The following is a 23,132-nucleotide window of genomic DNA, read 5'->3' on the forward strand; positions in this document are numbered from 1 at the left end:
TAATGATGGGCCAAAGTCACAGTGTTTACTTTCAGTGATTAGTATACATCAGAGGGCGTTCAATTGATGGACAAGTGTTGATCACCCCTTGTCTGAGCCAATGGTACCTTTCATTAACAGTTACATCAATACTGGTGTCGTCTGGCTTTTTTCCGTCAATGGTCCACCAAACCTCATTGCGGGCGTCCTTCAGGAAAGTAAAATAGACTGTACAGGGGATGAGTAGCTCCTCTCCTAAAAAAACAAGTTAACCCATCAGTGTGTAACCTTCACATGGCTACACTGGTTCCACGCTGTGACTAATCAGAAGCTATACAAGGACTTAAAACTACTTCTGAGTAATTTTCAAGTGGCCTACCATAGTAATGTGCCATACTTCACTGCAAATAAATGAAGAAAAGAAGTACAGCAGCTTTATACAAAATTTCCAGAATGATCATCTTTTTATAAAATCCATATATGCTGTACCATGACAGTATTTGTTCAAAGAAGCTCTGACAACCTCCTTTTGAGCCCTAACCTCGCACAGGCTATTCTTCTGTTATTTCCCTCACAAACAGTGACTAAGGAGGGACTCTCCAGATCTTGGGTCCTTGGCCCAGAAAATATGGGGCCATGTTCCACACTGCAGGCCAGATCTTGAAATGCTCAGGTTATCAAAGTGTAGTCAATAAGTTTAAAGATAATATATATACACACACACACACACACATATATGTTTAAGTACAATATAAACAGCAAATATTTATATATTTATAAATACTAATACTTATGAATAATAAATGTGTGCTATCTTTCTGAATTGGAACAAGAGGTCAGGGGGATCTCCGGGCAGAAAATGATAATAAGAAGAGCAGCAGCTCCTTTACTAAAAACTTTATATAATTCACTGTGCTAAATATTTATCACTTACTAGTGATTTTACAGAATCTTAACGAAATACTATGGGTTTTTTTTTAAATCCATGTTTTATAGACATGAAAACTAATGCTTAAAGACCTAAAATGTCATTCGCAGATGAAACTGTTAATAAGTGGCAGACTAGAATTTGACCCAGATTGACTTTCATTCCAGTTTGCCCCGGACAGCCTTGTTCTATGCTTTCTTTTTTAAATTTTTTTTAATTTAAATTCAATTTGCCAACATATAGTATAACACCCAGTGCTCATCTATCTCATCCTGTGGAGAGTGTGCAAGTGTGCAGGTGGAGAGGCCAAATTATATTGTCATCCAAATTTGGACTCAAGTTTGTCTCACTGAGTGGTCCTACTCTGTCCCCTCTTCTAATGCATAGGGCTTACACTTTCCCTTTCAGTTTCTGTATTAATATGCAGGAAGGTAAGCAGAACATAGATTCTGTAACCATATGGTAGGTAGATAAAATATAATAGATCATTAGTAAGGATTTACCCCAATAGCAGGAAGAATGTTCATATTACTATAGAAAGCCACTATGAATTCTTGGAAATGTGGTTGGAAATTTGGGGTTGGCAGACCTTTCTGTGTATTCTTCATTTTTGTGTGTGGGATTTTTTTGTTGTTGTTGTTTTTTGTTTTTTGTTTGTTTGTTTGTTTGTTTGTTTTAGGCAGTTCACTATCTGCAACCTTATCTTAGTTGTAGGAGGGCACCATTGTTCTCTACCTACATTTTGATCACGACTTCTGTTATCTTTAGTATATTTGAAAAATATGTTCTTTTACACCTTTCATTGGGTTTGGAGTGAATTTATTGTAAAGGATACAATACAGAAAATCCTAAAATTTTCTATGGTTTTCAGTTTAACTGTGGGAGGCGAATAACAAATGATGCTTTATTCAGTCAGTCACAAATGATTTTTGTCCAGAATGGAAAATTATGAAAATGAAAAAATAAAAGGAGACCCAGAAAGCCATAGGAAACATCCGCTGGCACGCTGATCAGGGTGTACTAGTTCGACCAGTTGTTACCCATTAAATTCATAGTCTTGTCTCTGAGCTCCCACCCCGGCCCCTCAGCAATGGAAGCTTAGAGGATGCCTTGTGTTTATGTTGCAATCTTGGCAAACCCAAGCCATGTGCAAACTAATGTGTATATCAGACAGAAATCACTAATCAGGAGAGGGGTGCCATTGCAGGGGAAGAAGGGAGCAGCTGCAGAGAGAGAAGCTGAGCATCCCAGAGCTGCCTCAGAGATCCATAGAGGAGCTAATCCCCAGAGCTGCCTTGGTTTCTGAAGACATTTCAGTTTCAATTTATGTGTTTCCTTTATTCGCATGCATAAAGGAATAAAATGTTTATTCCTTGTCATTAAGAGAATCTAACTGAAATTAAAAGGCACAGCTCTAATTACCCGGTTCTTTCTCGTAGACCACAAGATCATTGGGTGAATAGATCTGAGGAGGCAATGCGTCTTTTGGAGAGCCTGTTTTCGGGAGGAAGAAACAAAAAGGAAATGATGGTAAATCACATAGCCCTCATTTCTCATAACCTATTTCCAAGAGCTGCTCTTTTGTAAAGTTTTGCCCAACTTCCTGGCATAGTTTGTCAATTCTTCCCGCACAGACCCACAGCTCAGTGTAGAGTCATTTACGACACTTCATTCATTTAAACAAGCAAAGAGACAAGCATAAGGTAGCAAGTAGCCTCCATGTTTCAGGACAGAGATTTAGCCAGTGTTTTTGCTTCCCAAAGCTTACATGAAATACCCTTCCCACACCATAAAATAAATTGCTTTCCTGTCTTACTCAATTGTTTCTTTTCTACATATTTCTCCAGAACATGCCCAGAGTGGCTAGTATGGGACCTGGTTAAAGAAGTAAATATTAAATGAATGAATAAGTAAATGGAAAATTCAAAATCACAACTCTGAGGCCAGCACGTAAGTCTACCCAATGCCTGTAGCAGTTGACCATTCACAGGATCGCTGCTCTTTAGAACATTCTATATTTCTAAATTGAAAGAAAAATATCCTGAAGGGGTTTTATAGAGTAGTGTTTAAATATAGAAGCTTCAAAGATTTAAGGACCAAGGCTCTTTTCCTTACTTGGTCATTGACTAACCATATGACTCTGTTTTTTTGCTTAATCTTTGAGAAGCTAATTTTCCTCACCTCTAAAATGAGGATAATTAAACTCACCGCACAGGTTCATTACAAGGATTAAATTAAGTCATGCATATTAAATTAAGTAATGCATATTAAAGCATCCTACTGGTATATAATAAGTACTCAGTACTTCACAGCTTTAAAAACAAACTTGGGTTGCTTAAAAGTTGGATAAAAACCCTACCCCATGTCAATATCTGTCAACTTCTCTATCTATAAATCAAGGTGACCAAGCATTCCTGTTCCCAACTTTCCAAAAAGGGATACATTTAAGTATCTGTATCATAAATGATTGCCAAGAGGAATTTAAGATTAGGTTATCATTCATGTCAAGTACCAAATTTAGCCTTTTTTTTCTACTGAATTAGTTCCCAGCTCAGCATTATTCCAAAAGTATGCAGAGGAAGAGGACAGGTGATCACAAATTTTTTCAATTTGAATTTTATTTGCACTATTATGTTAGAGCCCCTAAAAATTATGCTGAATCTGGTGTCAGACTAGCATAGAAAGCCCTGAACCAAGAAGCAGAAATCTGGGATTTGGAATCACTTATTCCACTAACTCACAGAGCATTTCTAAGATCTATAAAATCTCTAAGATTTATAAAATCCATATATGCTGTACCATGCTGTATGCTGTACCATGTTAGATACGCTTAGCACTAGAGTGCAGATAAGGAGACTCAGACCCTTATCAAAGTCATATTAGATGCCTCTGACACTCTTTTCACTCTCCAAAATGCCTGCCTTCATTCACATATTGGTTCATTCAGTCGGCCAATAGTTACTGAATCCCTACTGTGGATGTAGAATTGCTGTGGCTCTAGGGATAGTGCAGTGAACAAAAATGAGAAACCTCTTTTCTTATAAAATTGACACACTTCTTTGTAATGAACTATCAAGAGCCAAAACAGAATTGTGACATTTTTGTTGTGCGCACTTAATATAAAATCATGCTTACCTACCACCTTTACAGTCAGAGTCCTAGTCAGATGGAAGATACGCCCATTTTCTGGATATGTAACAACGCACGTGTAATCTCCATTGTTTGAAACCAAGGCTATAAGAAAACTCAAGTTCATGCCTTCAGGTATCACATTATTAAAATTTTTTATTTTCTTACAGCCCTAGAAGAAGTAAAAGAAAAGATGTTCAGTATTTAGCTACATGTATAGAAAATATACAAATGTGTGTGTGTGTACACACACACGCATCTAATTTTGCACAGAACATACAAATATCTATGCTGGTTGTACCTTTTACAAACTAGTTGGTCAAGTATTTGACAATGTTTCTGCAATGAATGAACATAAAGTCTCTTTATACTATCTGCAAAAGGAAAACAGGATTTCTGAACTGAGATATGAATTTAAAAGCACAAACTTCCTGTCTCAAGATTCAGTATTTGAATTCTGGAAATACTGTATTCATAATGAAACAAGGTTAAAGTTTTGAAAAACAATTAAGGCAACTTAAGGAAGTTCATGTGCTGCTATTTAAGAAACACTTATTTTTCATTTTTCCACATTCGTTCACTAATTATGTTAATTTGTGATGCCAACCACTCTGACAATTGCCTCACCTTAGGTGCCTGGTTTCAGTATTGATTGCTCTGTTGAATCACTCTATCTACCACTGCTGAACTTTTTTGGGTTTTCCTTCTACTTATCCTCCTCTTTTTTATTATCAAATATTATACACTTCAGAATCTAAAACTAAAAGATATTTTATGAGTCTTACACCAAGAGTTAAATATATTTTTAATCCAAGTTATATTTTTATATACTTCTACTGATTTATAAAATTTTGAGATTGTCTTATTCAACATAACCAGAATCCTATTCTGACTCTCTGAGCCCCACTAATATCAACTGCGACAAAATTATATGTGGAACGTTTACTTTTAGAAAAACTTTGTTTTTCTTTAAGAAATCAATAATTAATCTGTGAGAAAACAGACTGGGTCATGTCTTAGGTTTTTTAGATCTTGAAAATTCAGGGAGGCTATTATTGGCTTGTACTTTGGATTTACTGTATTTATATATTTAACTTTGATTCCTGAATACAGAAGGTTTTCTTACTTCAATTCCTGGAGCATGTGTTTTGAAATATGACAGTTACACTGAACAGCATATTTTGCAATTCTTTGTCATAGGAACATGTCTGTTAAAAATATCACTACACATTTGATTCACACAGATGATTTTCAAGAGGAAGTTGTTATATGCTCAGTTATTTTCTGAATGCAATTTATCCTGTTTTGATAAGCAGTGTTTCTAGACACTTGTCACATCAGCAAAATATTTCAATGCTCTTAGATTATCACATAGTGTAAGGCCACAGAGACCTGTACTCTTAGAATGAATTTATGTCAGATTTGGTTTAAATTGAATTTAGACTATCTATAAAACTCTATTTGATTTATGTGGCACCTTTCATTTAAACAGTTCAAAGCTATTTTCTTCTCTCATTTGTTAGCTTAGCTGTTCTTATATCCCCATGAAGTAGACAGATCAGACTAAATATGCTCTAGTTTTACAGGTGGAAAAAAATAATGAGAAAGACAGATAAAGAGGTATTTTAGATAACACAGAACAAAGCTAAAACTCAGTTTTCCAGACAAATGAACAAAGGTTTTTCACTAGCTTCTTAACTAAGAATAAATGCTTCTCTTTGGGAGTATTTGGGCTGAAAAAAATACTGACACAGATATTTACATGTACTCCATTATCCCATCTGGCCCATATTCCAACTTCACAAGTTTGGAACACCCTTATGCCCATTTTATAGATGAGGCTATAAAGACCTAGAATGGTTATGTGATTGCCAATGTCATAGAGCTAAGTAGTATCAGAGCTAAAATTTAAATTTGGATCTAGCAGTTTTGAGACCTTTGCTTTTAATCCTACCTGACAGTGTCTCCCTACCCTATCCTGTGGTCCTGCATATATGCCACACCTGGGCCAGTCCCAGTGTTAATAGTGTGCTATGGCTCTCTTATTTATATGAGGTCAATTCTCCCAGTTAGTGATAAACTGGAAAAGCATACTGTTCAGGATAAGAACTTAATAATTAGTACTGAACTTGTCAACAGCACTTCTTAAGAATGTACCAAAAGAAACTTATTTGTTTTTTACTTATCAAGCATCATTTTTGTAAAAACTATTTAAAACACATTTGTTTTAGGATTCAAAATATGTGCTACAAATATGAAGAAATGCTTTTTTAAAAATATTTTATTTGAAAGAGAGAGACAAAGAGTACAAGTAGAGGGAGGGTCAGAGGGAGAAGTGACTCCCCACTGAGCAGGGAGCCCGACACAGGGCTCCATCCCAGGATGCCAGGATCATGACCTGAGCCAAAGGCAGACACTCAACCAACTGAGCCACCCAGGTGCCCCACACAGTATGTTTTTATTTTTTTTCACAGTATGTTTTCAGACACAATAAAGTATTCCTAAAAGTAAATACTGCAGATTTCAAAATCATTTATTTGGAATCCAGAAAAAAAAAAAGATACAAACAAAAATCTAGATACCCAAAGAGGAAAAACAAGTTCACAAATATGAGAAATGGTTAACATAAGTTGATGTCCACTGTGAAGCAAACACTTGTCTGGCTAGAAAACAAGTCATCCGTTTAGTTGACCAATCAGTTCCTCATTTTGAATTCAAAAGAGGGAAGTAAGACAGGAGAACAACTTTTCCAATGCATAGTGGTAGCCATGGCAGCCTACCACAAAATATAGGAGGTAAAGAACAGCACAAGAAATGACTTTGAGATCTTTGAGAGGAAATAAACCATGTGCTGAAGTGTGGGGGGAATGTCGTGACCAAAAAAGGACACATATTTCCATTCAGTAAACTACCACTTTTAAAGAACTGCACAAGGGCACAAAAATGGAAAAGGTACAGTTGCTGATCCAGAGGCATGTAGTCTAGGGGAGAATTGCAACAAATGCTGTAAAAAGCAAATTGGGGTGAGGGAGTAGGGGAAAATATTAAGCAGAAACCATTCCGTAAAACTTCCTGAAGAAGGAAGATGTGGGCTGGATTCTTAAAGGGCAGCTAGACTATAACAAGCTATGTGGGAGGAGGGGAGATGTGGGAGAGTGACATTCCAGGGACTAATGTAAAAAAAAAAAAAAAAAAAAAAAAAAAAAAACCTCTTACCCTCTAATAGCATTTTTGCCCTCTGTGTTAGTCCTTAACCAACTTTATTATGGTGATCTCTTTTCATGCTTATTTCTTCCTTTAGAAAACTTACTCCTAGCAGCAAGTGGGGGGTGGCCAGGTACTTGCTGTCCATGTGGACAGTGCCCAATACTTGGCACATGATAAACACTCAATACATTTGTGTTGTGTGGTCAGAAATATGAATGAGTGAAGACACAAGGCATGGAGTTGAAAGCTCAAATGGTACTCATGATAACAAGAGGATGACTATAAGGAATGTAAGACGTGGGGTGGGGGAGTGGTAGGATGGGTAGGGAAATGGAGTGGGGATACAAAGAGTTTTAAGGTATAACATTAGAAGAGTTAGGAACATCTATTGCCATTTTTGCACCCAAGATTAGGCAGCTATGAAATGCATGATTCTTGTTCACAAAATCTTACAGGAATTCTATCCACCAGTCACTTTCAGTGAATAGACATGTGTCATTCAATGTTTACTCAACAAACACTTAACAAAAATCCCTCCCATGTGACAAGTACTGTGTTAGGAGCTGGGCATACAGCAGACAGTAAAAACAGAAATGGCCCGAATTCCTACGGAATTTCCCAGTCCAGTCCAATTCACTAAATTATTGAATCAATCCCTAAACACAAAGTATACTGGCTCTGTTTTGTGCTGCATGCTTGTTATTCAAGGGTTAGAAAGAGACAGTCACTACCCAGTACAGAAAAGAGAAATGCAATTATTATAGTAACAAACATGAGGTCTAATTCAAGTGCTATCAAAATATAGAGTGGGTGACTCATTCAGCCTAAGTCAGCTTCAAGGTTTCACAGATATTTGAATGGGGTTTAAGTTTAAAGGATGTAACTTAACTCCTCAGAAGCCCTGAAACTATACGTAAAATGCTGTGTGTATATACATACATACATACATATATATAATTAAGTGTATATAGTTCAGAAAGAAAATATGATATATACTTCCTTTATTTTTTTTAAAGATTTTATTTATTTATCATGAGAGAGAGAGAGAGAGAGAGAGAGAGAGAGAGGCAGAGGGAGAAGCAGGCTCCATGCAGGGAGCCCAATGCGGGACCTGATCCCAGGACTCCAGGATCACGGCCTGGGCTAAAGGCGGGCACTAAACCGCTGAGCCACCTGGAGAGCCCCACATACTTCCTTAATACCAAAAGGTTAAGAATCACTACATAGGGACAACAGAGATAGGAAAGAGATAATCAAACTAAGATGTCGGATCAGATTGAAACAAGCACTGACCTTAATATTAAGTTTATTACCTAGACCTTGGACGAACTTAACAATATGTGCCATGCCAACCAGAAGGCCGAGGCTGGCGCTCTTTCAGAAATGTGCTTTCCTGATAGCCCTTTGTCAGAAAAAGCCAAGGTTTCTCAATTTTCTGAGCGATGTATAAACAATATCTGGCCAATTCTGATTAACCTCACACTGAAAATCAGAGGTGGAGATAACATTCCAATTTTAATGATCACACTGAGTACAAGGAAAACCAGCTTTTTGCAAGGTGAGATCCAGAATGGTATCTATCCTGCTAAATAGCAGTTGACAGAATTTCAACAGCTGCTATAAAGGTAATTTCCAAAACATCCACTAAAGTGGTTCCTCTGATCCTCAGTAAGGAGAACAGTTGCCTTTGTTTTACAAGTGTCTTTAGAGAAAAATATTCAAATATCCAATTATAACAATGAGGACAAGGAATGATCCAGTAGCATGACAGTTAGGATGGCCTGCCATATTTTAAGCTTCGGTCTCTGAGTAAATCCAATAAAAATAGTAAACAACGACGGGATCACACTTACCTGGTCTTTATACCTATGCATTCGGAAGTCGCTATGTGAATAAGCAGGCAGCCTTCAAATTGTACATGTGTTGTGTTCCAGAAGTTCTTTTATAAGCTGGCTATTTGAAATTCAGTCAATCACTTTCAAACCATGTTTTGCTTTCCAGGCTAGTAACAAAACCTGGCTCATCGACAAACATTTACTGAACATCAATTTAACTCACAGGATTGTTGAATTAGAGAACTATGAATTCTGGGCCCAGACCGAAGAACACCCTGCCACACAGAGGAGAGCAGGAAAGAAGACATGTAGAGAAGAAAAATTCAATCCTGCCCTATTTCCCCTGCAACTCTGAAAGAGAAACTTCTGTTTTTCTGTTCCCATCAATCCCAGTTTTCTGAGCCCCCTCTGATTTACCAAGTGCTCTATCCACAGGTTTCCTTATGGTCCACAGTCTCCCTTGTGACCTAATTTGTGTGCAAAGGTGGCTCTGCCCTTTGAAGCACCTCACGCTCCAGAAATAAGGACTGGAGCACCCTCTCTGTGCCATTTCTGGAGAGTTTAAGCTTTGGAATCTAACGAAAGTGGCTTGAAATCCCAGATTCTCCCATCATTGGCTGGATTGTTTCCAGTAAACTATACAAAATAATGTAAAACTAGTCTCTTGACATAAATAGCATAGGGTTAAATCTTGGATCCCAACTCTGGGACCAACTCTGGCAAAATCTCTCAACTGCTCTGTATTTGGGCTTTCTTAATGATAAAATGGAGAAAATAATACAGCCTACTTCATGTTGAGAGTATAAAAATAATCAAACATTTGGAAGAATTCTTGTGCTCAGTAAATGTCAGCTATTATTGTTTACCTCTCTGAGCCTCTGGTTCCTAATGATATCGACCCTGAAGGATTGTGGGGAGTATTACATACAACATATAAAGTACCGAGTACAATGTATTTTACTACGAAAATGCAAGAAATGTTAGTTTCCTCTTCTTTCGTTCAATTCATCAGTTTTCGCTTTCCGACAACAGGAAAACAAATTTGCTGGAACTGATTAATGTGTCTTAACTCTCACAGTTATTACTAAAAGAGACTACTTTCCCAATGTTAAGGTAGGGAAATCAGATGATAACAACTGAAAGAGAACTATTGTAGGAGGGCCAAGATACCCAGGCAGATGCAGGGGGTGAGTGCAGAAGGTAGGGAATAGAAAGCATTGTCAGCATTGCGATGCAGTGAAGAACCCCTGCCAAGAACCCTGATTTTGTTCCCAAGATTGCAGAACTCTCCGGATTAAAGGGATCAGTCGATTACTCAACGATGGAGAAATAAAAAGCAGCATAGCACACATCATCAATAGCAACCTCTTCATAATCATAAAATAGGAAGGATGTCTGATTATTAGTTGTCCTTTTTAGTCACCTGCACATTGTTGGGTATCCACCATGGCAATGGTTTCACTGCTATGACTTTTTTCCTTGATCTTCTTTCTAGGCTTCTTGCCTTCATTCACCCCATGAACATTCTCTCTAGATTTTGACCTTAGCCCTTTTCCTTTATCATTTTATTCTATCTTCTTTTTTTTCTTTTTTTCTTTTTTTCTCTATCTTCTTCTTAAGGGATTCAACTGTCAGACAGATGCATCTGACTCTCTGTCTCCAGCTTTGATTTTTTTTTTCTAAGCTTCAGACCCATACACATGAGGCCATGATCTACAAGTCACTGCTACCTAGTTATCTCACAGACATTTCTAACACCATATGATATTATCTAAATCCATTACATACATGCCCCCAATCCTGTTCCTTCTCTGCTGTTTCATATCTTGGTTAATAGCACCAACATTCATCCAATTCATCCAACCAAAAATCTGGAAATCATTGAAGATATAGAGATGGGTATGCCATAACTTCACCCTCAAGAAGTAGTCAACTCATAGGGTACATGCATGTGAGATTTTCCCCTGTTCTTAGAACCAACAATTAACTCTCTTTGGCACTCTTGTAGAACTAAGAATTCTACTTTTTGATAAGAATGAGAATTCATATTTATAAACTTGTCTAATCTTTTGGGAACCATGGAGGGTAGGACATATATCTCATTCATCACTGTGTTCCCCCAACCCCCGACATATGGCATTGAATACAACTGATCTTCAGCAGCTGTTGAATGTATACATGGATAACTGTATACATAAAACAATATCCTAAAACAATAAAGGATGTGAAAAGTGGCATAAAAAATAAAGGATGTGAAAAGAGATAGGCATAAATAAGTAGCTGTGGGATTATAGGAAAAGATTTAGGAAAAGATTATTTGTAGCTGGAAAGATGGTAGACTAAAGATGGTAGTTCTAAAGAAAGAAGAGGGGCATTCCAGGTAGGTAATGCATCAAGAAAAAAGGAAGGAAAATTACAGAATATTTAATGAAATCAAATTATTATTTTTTCAATGGTTTGAAAATTATTTTCAGTGAAAATTAATTTTAAAAAATTATTTTTCAATGGTTTGAAAACTGAACAAGGTGAGAGATGAGAAATCAATAGCAGGTAAACAAAAGAATACATTTTTTAAATTGGAAAATACATTACACTTATTGATGTTAAAATTACTCTTTTAATCATTTTTTTTTTTTTTGCTTTTTACTATGAAACATTACAATCAAAGAATATACAGTGATCATCTGTACCTGCACCTAGCCTCAACAGTATAAATTCAGGCTAGGTCTTGTTTCATCTACACCCACTCATTGTACCCCAAGATTATTGCGAAGCAAATCACAAATATTATAGAAACTCACTTGTAAATATTTCTACGTGTATCTCCAATGACAAGTATATCTATCGTACTGTTATCACAATTTAAAAAGTAATAATAACTCATTGTATTACCAATATTCTGTGTTCAGAGTTCCCCGATTTTCTCATAACTTGTTTTATAGTTTGAATAAAACACAATCTAATTAAGGTCCATATATTGCAACTTGTTCTATATCTTAAATCAGTCTCTCTCTCTCTCTCTTTCTCTCTCTCTCTCATTCTCTTTATCTCCTCCTTCCCTCCCTTTTTCTTAGTCATTTTATTATTACTTATGACATATACAAAAAACACTCAAATGTATATACGAGTTCACATATTATAAAGCAGATACCTTCGTAAGCACCCTCAGGTCCAGGAATAGCACATTACTAGCCACCCCTGAAGGCTTCTACATGGCCCATGTCAGTCACAGCTCTTTCACTACCCCCTTCAAAGTAGCCACTATCTATACTTTCACAGTAAAATCAATTTCTTACTTTGATTTATGATCTTATCGCCTACATGTGCATCCTTAGACACTATAGTCTCATGCATTGTTAAATGTGTCTTACATGTTTCTCTTAATTTACACATTCCCACATCATGTCTTTCTTTTTCCTGTAATTTACCTGTTGAATAACCCAGGACATTTGGCCTATAGAATTTTCCAGTCTGGATTTTGCCGACTGCAAACTCATGGTATAGATCAATACATTCCTCTGTTCTCTATATACCCTGCAAAATGGCAGCAGGATCCGAAGGTTTTATCAGACTCAAGTTTAATCCATTTGGCACAATTATAAGTGATACTTTACTTTCATAAGAAGGACTATGTCTAGCTCTTTCCTGTCTTATGATAGTACAGACATTGGTGCTCCATGTTAAGATTTATTAATTCATTAAGGGCTGCAAAACAATTATATACTTTTATAAAAACACACTTCTCTACACTATTTCATTACCCAGTACACATTTCTTATAGGAGAGGCAGACTAAATATTTGATTTTTCCCCGTTACCAGCTTTCAAGATAACAAATTGATTTCCTATCATCCACCAAATGTGACCAATTACTCTGAAATATCACTATGAACTTACGGATTTAAATTTCATTCATAAAATTCGACCCATAATGATTAACAGCCTTACTGAAGATCAAACTGTTCCGTTATTGGCCAATGGAAAACTCCAAAGTTGGCTCCTAAGTCATTTCATTAAAGACAAACTGTTGGATGCGAACATTTTAAACTATGATTATGAATTGCCTATTTCTTCTTTTAAATCTGTCAACTTTTGCTTCATGAATTTGGACACATTGATGTCAGGCACGTATACTTGTACTATTTTTATGACTTCTTGATGAATTGGCCCTTTTAAAAAGTCCTCTTTATCACTGGTAAGACTCACTGTCTACAGTCTACTTTATGTGTTACTAGTATAGCCATTGTAACCCTCTTATTTTTATTCATCGTTTATTTTCTAATTTAAATTCTTTCCCTCTTCCACTTCCCTTTATCTTCAGGCATTATTTATCATATTCATTGGCGGTTCTGTCCCTCTTAGCTTTAGCTTCCTTTTTGAAATGATTTGTTTCCTTCTTTCCAACTTTCTAATCTCTGGACTTTCTTTTATTTTTTAAAGATTCATTCATTCATTCATTCATTCATTCATTCATTCATTCGAGACACAGAGAGAGACACAGGCAGAGGGAGAAGCAGCCTCCCTGCAGGGAGCCGAATGCAGGACTCCAACCCAGGACCCCAGGATCACTCTGTGAGCCAAAGGCAGATGCTCAACCACTGAGCCACCCAGGCATCCCTAATTTCTGGATTTTTTGAATTCTTATTTATCTATGTTATTCTTTCTCATCTCATTTCATAATATCTCTTAGCTCATTTCTGAAATAGTAAGTCACATTATGTCCTTCTGCATGCTTTTTCTTTTTTGGTAGAAATGTGATTCTGCTTCTTATTCTCCTTTTTCTTATAAAGTTGAATGGGTTTTTACATTGGTTCTTTTTTTTTTTTTTTTTTTAGATTTTATTTTTCTTTATTTAAAGTGAGAGAGCACCTGAAGCAGGGGGAGGGACAGAGAGAGAATGCCAAGCAGGTTCTGCACTGAGCATGGAGCCTGACCTGGGGCTCAATCTCATGACCCAGAGATCATGACCTGAGCCAAAATCAAGAGTTGGACTCTTAACTAACTGAGCCCCCAGGTGCCCCTAACCGTGTTTATTTTTTGTTGTTCATTTTTAGGTAAAACTCTTTTTCTGAGCTTAGAATTTGGCAGGGTTTTCTAACTTCACAGAGATCCCTCTTCCAAATTTCGGAGCCTATTCTGCTCTTCCACGTTTAGCTGATCCTTCTCTTTCCTTCCTCTATATTGTCCTGATCCTGTTTATCGATCACACTCCTAGCCACTTATTCTCAGTTGGGTGGCAGTTTTTCAGAGTTCTGAGGCATTAGAACAATATCAGGCCCTTCAGAATTTCTTACTATGGGCCTCTTGGACTCACCCTCTATTAGAGAGCAAAACTTTCCCTGATTTCAGCTGCTGTTCTCACATTGGCCCACCATACTTTACAGTGAATACCACTGGTTCCTTATTTTCTAGTCTGCCAGAGACCACATTACTTCCATCTGCCTCCTTTCCTACATGCTGGTTCTATATGTGGTTTGTTTTGCTCACTTCGTTGAAAGTGATTCTTGTGGGCAATTCATCACTGAGTTTTGTTCCACATGTTGTCCAGGAATTTTAGCTTTGGCATAAGTGGATTTTTGAGGATATTAAAAACCAAGGCTGCTGCCACAGGTGCCACCTCCCAACACCTTTTGATTAAACACTTTCCAAAGTCCCTCAGATGTGGAAGAGACCACAGATAGACCAAGCCCACAAATGAAAGTAAATACAAGAACACATACAAATAACAGAATCCAGTGTTGACTAATTCAGGGGTTGATATTCACCAGACAAGTGAGCAGCTTCTGACCTGCTCAGCAGTGAGTAGAAGTGCACAAGCATTTCTCAAGTGGTATCTCATAGGAAGTTAATAGAAACGTGGTAGTTCTAGTTGTCCAGGGAATATAATTTAGGAAATGGTGAAGTGAGGGAAAGTATCCTCTACCACTTCCTTTAAAATGGCGCAAAAATAAATACATAAATAAATAAATAAATAAATAAATAAATAAGGCACAAAGTGAAGAAGTGGAAAAAGGTTTGCATAAAGTTATTAATGAAGAAATAAAAAATCTGACCAGAAAAATCTGTTTCAACATTAACTCAACAAAGAAATGTTGCCATTTTAGAGACGATAAGATGCTCTTGAGTTTACTTACCATGTACCAAGTGATAGTTGGTTTGACAGTGGGAGGAAAGAATCCATCTACATTTGGACATGTGATCTTCTGAACACCGTACTCTATATACAGTCTATGCAGTGGGAGTTTCATGGAGGAATTGAAGCAGCTGTCTTTCTGAACCACTTCCAGGGGAAATGCAACTTTGCTGCAATATGTAGTGTTCCTGAAAAGAGAAATATGCAGTAAGTGGGCAATCTCCTTTGCATTTGATGTGATGCAGCCATCACAATAAAATGAGCTAAGTGAAATAATGTTATGTATTGAGACTTCATTTACACATCAGTTCACATAAGAATTAAATGTGTCATGGAAGTATCTCCTATACCAATTTGATATTACAAAATAAAAACAGACACAATAAACTACTCTTTATATGCGAAAATATTCACATTTTAGGATGACTGGGGAGTTGTATTTACGTTTGAATGTCCACACAGGTCCTTTCCTTTAGTCGGCCTGGGGAGGGGAGGGGTTTTTCCCCTCCCATTACCCCGCCTTTCACACAGAGGCTTTCGAGGTCATCCTCTACGCGCCCATTTCTAAATTAGGCCTCCAATTCTCTGAGCACCTCGGACATTTCCTTGATTGAATTTATCATAGTTCAAACAGGGGCATGACCATGTGCTTTCTATTGTTCATTGCTTGTAGTACAGTGTCTAAACTGTCACTGAATAAATGTGTCTTAAATGAATGGAATGGATAATAAAATATGTGTCTACATATAGAAAAACAATAAAGGAAATACAGATAATAAAATTAACTGATTTCTTAAGGTGATGGGTAAATGGGTCATTCACTGTCCACCCTTTTTTTTTAAATTTCTATTTAAGAGGCTAAACATATATTAATCACTCATTAACTAATTAATTGAGACTAAATACAGTGAAGTGTGTGTGTGTGGGGGGGGAGCATTTCCCTCCACAAGATGGGAAGAGGGGATATTTAAAGATGGCTTATGACAATGGTAATAAGATGAGAAGGGAGAATGGCAGCCATAATCATTCCCTAAAAAAGGTAGCAAAAGGTCTACCAGGTGGAAGTAGTATTCTACAGGTGGCAATTATATAGGGGGTAATTTTCAGCTTCAGGAGATATATTCTGTCTTAAAAAAATAATTAAAGTCAGTGGCAGGACTGACTTTCCTAGCTTCAAAAGTAAAATCTTGATATTATTTTAAGTGAAGTATTGAAGCAAGAATACAAGTGATACAATTTGGGAGGCAGAAACTTAGTTTAAGGCCTCTAATGACATCAGGCCTTTGATTTTACACAGTTCAGTTTAAGGTCATGCTCCACTTAGGAATTGCCTCAGGGCAATGGGAAACTCCTGGTGGCCCCACGAGAGAAGTTCACTTCTGGATTTTCTTTAGGGACAAAGAAGATAGGCAGACAGGGACACTGAAGAGATGGCCATCTGGAAATTGACAAACAGCATTAAAGGAATACTCAGGCCTTCACAGCCATGCTGCTCCTGGAACGTGAAAGAAGGTTAGAAAAGTTTGAGGAAGAGCTCTAGACAAGTAGGAAACAGAAGTAGAGATGATGAAACATTGAAATGCAGAGAACAAGATCATCCGGAAAGCTACTGGTGACCCCTTCCCAGCTATTTCCTGTTGTTCACCTGTTGAATGTTAACAGATTTACAACTGCCAAAGATGAAAAGGAGCTCAAGGAGCATTTAGGCTGATTTTCTCACTGGGTGGATACAGGTGCCAAAGCTCTCAGACACAGACCAACATGCCTAAGGTCACCAGCTGAGTAGTGTCAGGGCTGGGATGATGGCCTAATTTCCGTGTCTAGTCATTCAGTGTCCTTTCTACTATAATCTGCCCTAACCTCTCCTACAAAGCTGTCTTGGGACATAAATAGTGGGCAAGGCTCTTTGGAAGCCTAACATTAGTCTAGCATCTACTCCAATAAAACTGAAGAGTCAGGTGAAAACCTCAAAAGGGCCTTCAGAGGTTCTGAGGGACTCCCAAGGCCACAATGATGAAAATGCTTTCTGTGACAAAGAGGTCCTTTTTCACTTAATCGTAAGATAGCTTAAATATATCAAAATATAGGCACATTTCTCCATCAGAGCATAGTTAGTATCCAGAGGAGACATAGGGCATTCAGAAGATGGTATGGGATTATCTAGTATTATGTTATTCTATGCTATTGTATTGTTATATCATTCAGCCACATTGTTTTTTTTTTCTTTTAAGATTTTATTAATTTATTCATGAGAGACTCAGAGAGAGGCAGAGGGCTTCCTGTGGGGAGCCTGATGTAGGACTCAATCCCAGGATCCCGAGATTATGACCTGAGCCAAAGGCAGATCCTCAACCACTGAGCCACCCAAGTGCCCCCATTCAGCCCTATTGTTATGGACTGAATTGTGTCCCCCAAATTCATATGTTGAATACCTAACCTTCAGTAATTCAGAATGTGACCATATGGAGATATTCTTGAAAGAGGTAATTGAGGTAAAATGAGTATGGTGGGCCCTAATCCAATATGACTGATGTGCTTATTAGAAGAGGAGATGAGGACAGAGATGAAGCAGGGGGAGACCATGTGAAGACATAAAAAGAAGATGGCCATCCACAAACCAAGGAGAAATAAATGAGAACAAATTTGCTGACACTGTGATCTTGGAATTCTAGCTTCCAGAGCTGAGGGAACACAAATTTCTGTTATTTAAGCCACCAGTCTGTGGTATTTTGTTTTAGTAGTCCTAGCAAACCATTGCACCTATTAAATAGTAGGACACTGTATAAAAAAAAAAAAAAACACAATCCATAAACTATATGGGAATTTAAAAAAACAAAGTAAGTCCTGGAAGTTAAAAGGGGACTTTGGGGAAAAAGTAGCCAAAGATCTAAGCCTTGAAATGATTATTCTTCAGAGGGAGCTGTTTTTTTTTTTTTAAGTTTTTTTTTTTCAGAGTAAAAACAATATTAATCTGTGGTAATACAAGACTAAGTAAAGGTATATTATAGAGTAGAATGCAAAATCTACATGAACTTTCAAGATTAAACCAAGTGGATTTGAAAGAAATTTTGCAGGATTAGCGAGATACTTTGGATTATATTCTTAGATTCCCAGTGATAAGGTGTTTATTTGCTTTGTAGGGGAATTTTGGTGAAAAGGTTTGAAAGGTATTTAGATATATATATCTAAATACCTTTAGATATATATACTTTAGATATATCCCAAATTCTTTCTTCCATAAGGCATCCCTAGGCTTTATTCTGTGCCAAGGACTTTGAAAGGTGGGTTCTGCTCTCCACCTTGCTCACTGTCTAGGGAAATTCTTGCCTCTAGGTGGGGCAGAAAGGCAGACAGGTTCTAATATGAGAGAAAGGGAACAAATAAAAAGGCTCCACCATTAGATAACCTTAGTATATGTCTGGGTTTGAAAAGGAACCCACTAATAGAAAAGTTCTCAGGAGCACAACCATTTTCTCTGCACACCTCTTTCAGGAAACCTCTGCTAAGCCACTGAGGTAAGGTGTAACTCTTTCTAGATGTTTCCTTCCCTTCCCCAGTTACACAACAGATGCATCATCCAGATAAAAGCCCAGGAACTAAAGGGAAAAGGGAAAGTCACCACCAAGAATCAGGCTACCTTAACATGCAGGTATAGTTGCCCGTGTCATTGAGGAGGGTGGGTCGGAACCAGAGCACATCTTTCTCCTTACTAATGCGGTTGTCAGGGAGGCGGAAGTTAATTGGTTCCTCCAGGTCCCGGTCCTGCCTCGTCCAATACCAGATCAGAGTAAGGCCAGCTGAATGGGCTGTGCTGTAGTTGTATTTCAAGAAGTGTTCAAAGAGTGGGCACTTGATGCGAGCTGGCTCATCTTCAAACACTTGGATCTGCCTCATGGTATCTAGTCCCCAGTCATCGCAGCGTTCTAGAATAATCAAAAAGAAAGAAAAAGCCACTGAGTCATCTCATCTTAAAAATCTGCAGAGAACACACCTTTTCAGAATATCCAATCTTTTCCAGGATCTCCCTCGTCTGGTCATGTTCAGTAGCCTCTCTGTAATAACCGCATGGAATAGGAACCTGTGCTATGAAGAAATGATTTCTCCATCTTCCTACATCATCTTTTGATTACCTCTTGGGTAATGATTTGATCTGATAGCTTGATCCTATTGTACCCTATACAGCATGGGGAAGAATCTCACCTGAAAGAGAAGTCATGTGCTCTTTCCCTCCTCTGGAAGCAGAGGAGGTTCTAAGGAGAAAATGATAACTGAAAAGACAAGCTTCCAAAATTCTCCATCCTCCCCAGGTCTCCTGATTTGGGGGCTAGATCTGCCCAGGCACAGACATCGTCACCGATTCATGAGCAAAACTATGTATGAACTAAATAAAATGAAGTTTGTCACTAAAGTTTATGGCTGTTTGTTAAGGCAACATTTTTGTGGCAGCAGATAATTGAGAGAACAACTAAATTTGTGGCTACTTTAATTTTGATAAAAGCAAAGAATTTAAAGCTTTATGACTTGCAGAAGGATGTGTAAGCAATAAATCCCAAGTAAGTAACAGTTCTCTGAGAAATTTAACAGACTGGCTTTTCCAAGACTCAACAAATTGCTATTATTTATAATTGCTCTGCTTTTATTTAGAAACACGTTTTAAAATCCAATACGCAAAGAAAGAATTGGGAAGATAAGATGTTGTTCACACCAATAGAAACATGATAGTAATTTTTTAAATAAAACATCTATCTTACCAGCTTCTTCAAATACATTTTCATTAAAGCTACAAAGTTGCAGAATCAGCTCATTCAGTTTGTAGGAAATTACAACCACAGTTTTTCAGATACATATGTCAGACTGAATATATGCAACCATTTTCACTCCTTTCTGAAACTCCACTAAAACTAAAATAATTTTTCAAGACATAACCCCAAGTAACAGCAAGAACAGGTGAGAAGACAGTGACAACATCAAAATTGACAAGCTGTAATGAGTTCAGCCCACTCAAACAGATAATTCCTAAACCAGCAGGTGAAAGAAAGCTAGAGAACACCAATGTGCAATTCAGAATACTGGGAAGACCCAGGAAGAACTGCCAGCTCCAAGATGAAGAATCACTAGTGCTATTCACCCAATATCTCCGGGTTCTCTTCCCAGGCAGAGTGTGAGAATATACTTTTCTGCCCCTCGTAAGGAGAGGCCATGTGACTGACTTTGGCCAATAGGTTCTAGTGAGTGTCACGTGTTGATTATTTTAAGGGCTAGAGCATATTTTATCACGCTCCCTTTTCTTCTGCCCTGGCAAATACAAAAGCACAGAGACTATGCCTCCTACAGCAATAGAAAAAAAAAAAACAACAACAGAAGAGAACTATCAATTAAATAAGTCAATGAAAATAGACTTACACCACAAAAATGTTTTCTAACATTGTGGAAAAGGGGAAGATCCTAAAAACTATAAGACAGTACAAAAGGAGACACAAAAAATTATCACATACAAAAGATAGGAATCAGAATGGTTCTGGAAGTTGCCAAAACAAGACCAGAAACTAGTAGATAATGAGGCAATGTAGGTGAAGGGAATTATTTCCAACCTTGAAGCTAAACCCACGGAAACAATCAAGTGTGAAGGTGGCATCCTCAGACACATCAGGACTCAGTAATTTTCCTTCCCGCATGCTCTTCATCAGGAGGCTTCTGAGGGATTTGTTGTTACCAAAATGAGAGGGAAGAAAAAGCAAACTACAGGATCAAGGAAGAGAGGATCCAATTCAAGAGAGAGGGCAAGGAAATCCCCAGAATAACAATGAAGGAGATCCCAGGCTAACAGCTCTGTAACAGGGTTTGGCGGTGAACCAGGGTAAGTAGAAGGGAATGGAAATCTCCAATTAAAAAATAATAATAATTGTAACTAATAAATTATCTGGTGAAATCAGCACTGTGGATAATTATGCTAAAAAGCAATTGTAAAGTACAAAAACACTTACCCAAAGATCCAAATCAAAGTAAGCATCTGAAGGCAAGGCAATTAATAACTTCCAAAAATAAGGAAGTAAACATAATCATAATTCACTAATATGTGAAGGCATATTAATTAATTGATTATTGATTCAACAAAATACTGTAACATTAGTATGTAGAGAGAAAAGATAGGGAAAGGCAAGGGGATGGCCATGTAAGACAGAAAAAGTCTCATTTACTAGAATTAAAAAGTAAACAAAATAATGCCCAGGGTTGACTAAATAAAAAATAACAGTATACACAAATTGATTAGAAAAATATAGATAGGAAATGCCAGAAGAAATAAAATACTTAAAAGCGGTGGCTCCTGAAGATGAGAGCTAATAGGTATGACCAAAGTTCAGGCAGAAAGAATTATCTTTGTATATGCCTTTTAGTATATTGGTGTTAAAAAAAATCTCTGTGAATGATCTGCTGTGAATATCATTAAAATTATAATTAGGGAGAGAAAAAGGAAGGTAGGAAAGGAAGGGGGGCACATCTGGCACGCAACACAATTGGCAAAGCCATTCTCAGTGTTTAACCATCCTAATTGTATTTACTTTCTGTTAGAAAAAAAAAGTCTCCATTTCATTTTTTAATTCCAAAATTTGTATCAATATGCTTTGGCATGACAGTCATTTCACTTTTGAATTATAATGTGATTGCCTAAAAGAAAAGGAAAATAAGAGGCATTTGGGCAGCTGAGGTGTCTGCAACTTCACCATATCGTTTGTTATCTGAATCAAAGATGCTACCGCCTTCTGCATTGCATAAAAATGTTTTTCTTGCTGTTCCTAAAGGTGCCTCTCATATGAGCTCTGCACTGTTTGTCCAAATTTGGATGATGGTCAAGGTAAGGCGATTAAATGAAAATGATCCTTCTCCCTGCAGCCCTATTCTCTAATATATCTCAATTTGGATCGCCCCAACTTGGGCCAGTCGACAGCAGTGTCACGCTATGGTTCTCTTAACAGGAACAGTGGTAAACTGAAGAGAAAGAGGAAGCCCTTCTGTGGGTTAATGGTACTTTGATTAAAGGAGACTTCCTGACACCAATATTACAAATTGTCACTTTGTTTGGTCCCTGGAGGTCTTTACAGTCCTGGGAATGATTCATAGTAAGAGAGATGATAAGTGACAGGTCAATTTTTCTTGTGTAAAAGTAGGAGAATGCAGTTGAAAGGGAGATGAACAGAGAGCTAGTGTGACATCTCAACCACAAGCTAGTGTGACATCTCACCAATTTAGGAAGGATGAAACGGAACTTTGGTGACCACGAGGGCAGGTGTGGCTGAAACTGGCTAAGTGTCCATGAACCCTGGTCTCCCTTGGCCCATGTGGAGACTGCATACACATCCTTAGCAACTGAACTGGGCCATTTGATTTGGTTCTGGCCAATGAATGAGGCCAGAAATGGTTTAACGTGAAGCACCCAGCATAATCTCTGTGCTTTCTCCTGGCCTCACATGGAGACCCTGAGGGCCAGAAAGCTTGAATAGGGTAGCCTCACAAGAGGAAAGGAGCCTGGATCCCTGCCACCACTTGGAGCAGGTTAAGTGAAAAATCAACTTCTATTGTGTTAAATCACTGAGATTTGGGGGACACATCGTTATAGTAACTAGCATTTCCAATCTTGACTATTAAAAGAAGGTAGAATTTTCTTTTTATAACGTAACTCGATAGACCAAGCACAGACACATTTTAAAATAGCATTTGTTAAACGCCCTTACATACTCAAGATTAAACACAGATCAATCACCAGGATTTTTGGCTGATTCCTCAGACTTACTATCATTTCAATAAATTCAAATGCAATTCATCTTAAAATGAAAAATAAATCATTACACCTGCTAGGTATCTCCCTTACAGAATGTTCCATGGGCCAAATAAACATATGTATAAAGTGAACCAGCCTCTTCTAC

The 23,132-nt window shown here is 37.5% G+C and overlaps 1 protein-coding gene across 9 annotated transcripts in view; it reads right to left on the reverse strand.

Annotated features, from left to right (window-relative positions):
- The window catches only part of IL1RAP (interleukin 1 receptor accessory protein), a 126,684-nt gene that overhangs the window by 26,457 nt on the left and 77,095 nt on the right, over window positions 1–23,132 (reverse strand). For all 9 annotated transcript variants that reach the window (XR_012000412.1, XM_072752416.1, XM_072752411.1 and 6 more), the window contains exons 3-7: window positions 18,848–19,133; window positions 15,212–15,398; window positions 4,043–4,208; window positions 2,330–2,401; window positions 108–234 (exon numbers count right to left, since the gene is read on the reverse strand). Coding sequence is in view for 8 of the 9 variants with exons in the window: in XM_072752416.1 (XP_072608517.1) it covers window positions 108–234; window positions 2,330–2,401; window positions 4,043–4,208; window positions 15,212–15,398; window positions 18,848–19,133 (838 nt within the window). In the remaining variant the exon portion in view is untranslated. The remainder of the gene's footprint in view (window positions 1–107; window positions 235–2,329; window positions 2,402–4,042; window positions 4,209–15,211; window positions 15,399–18,847; window positions 19,134–23,132) is intronic.

The sequence above is a fragment of the Vulpes vulpes genome, chromosome 3 (genome assembly GCF_048418805.1).
Source record: "Vulpes vulpes isolate BD-2025 chromosome 3, VulVul3, whole genome shotgun sequence".
NCBI classification, from domain to species: Eukaryota; Metazoa; Chordata; class Mammalia; order Carnivora; family Canidae; genus Vulpes; species Vulpes vulpes.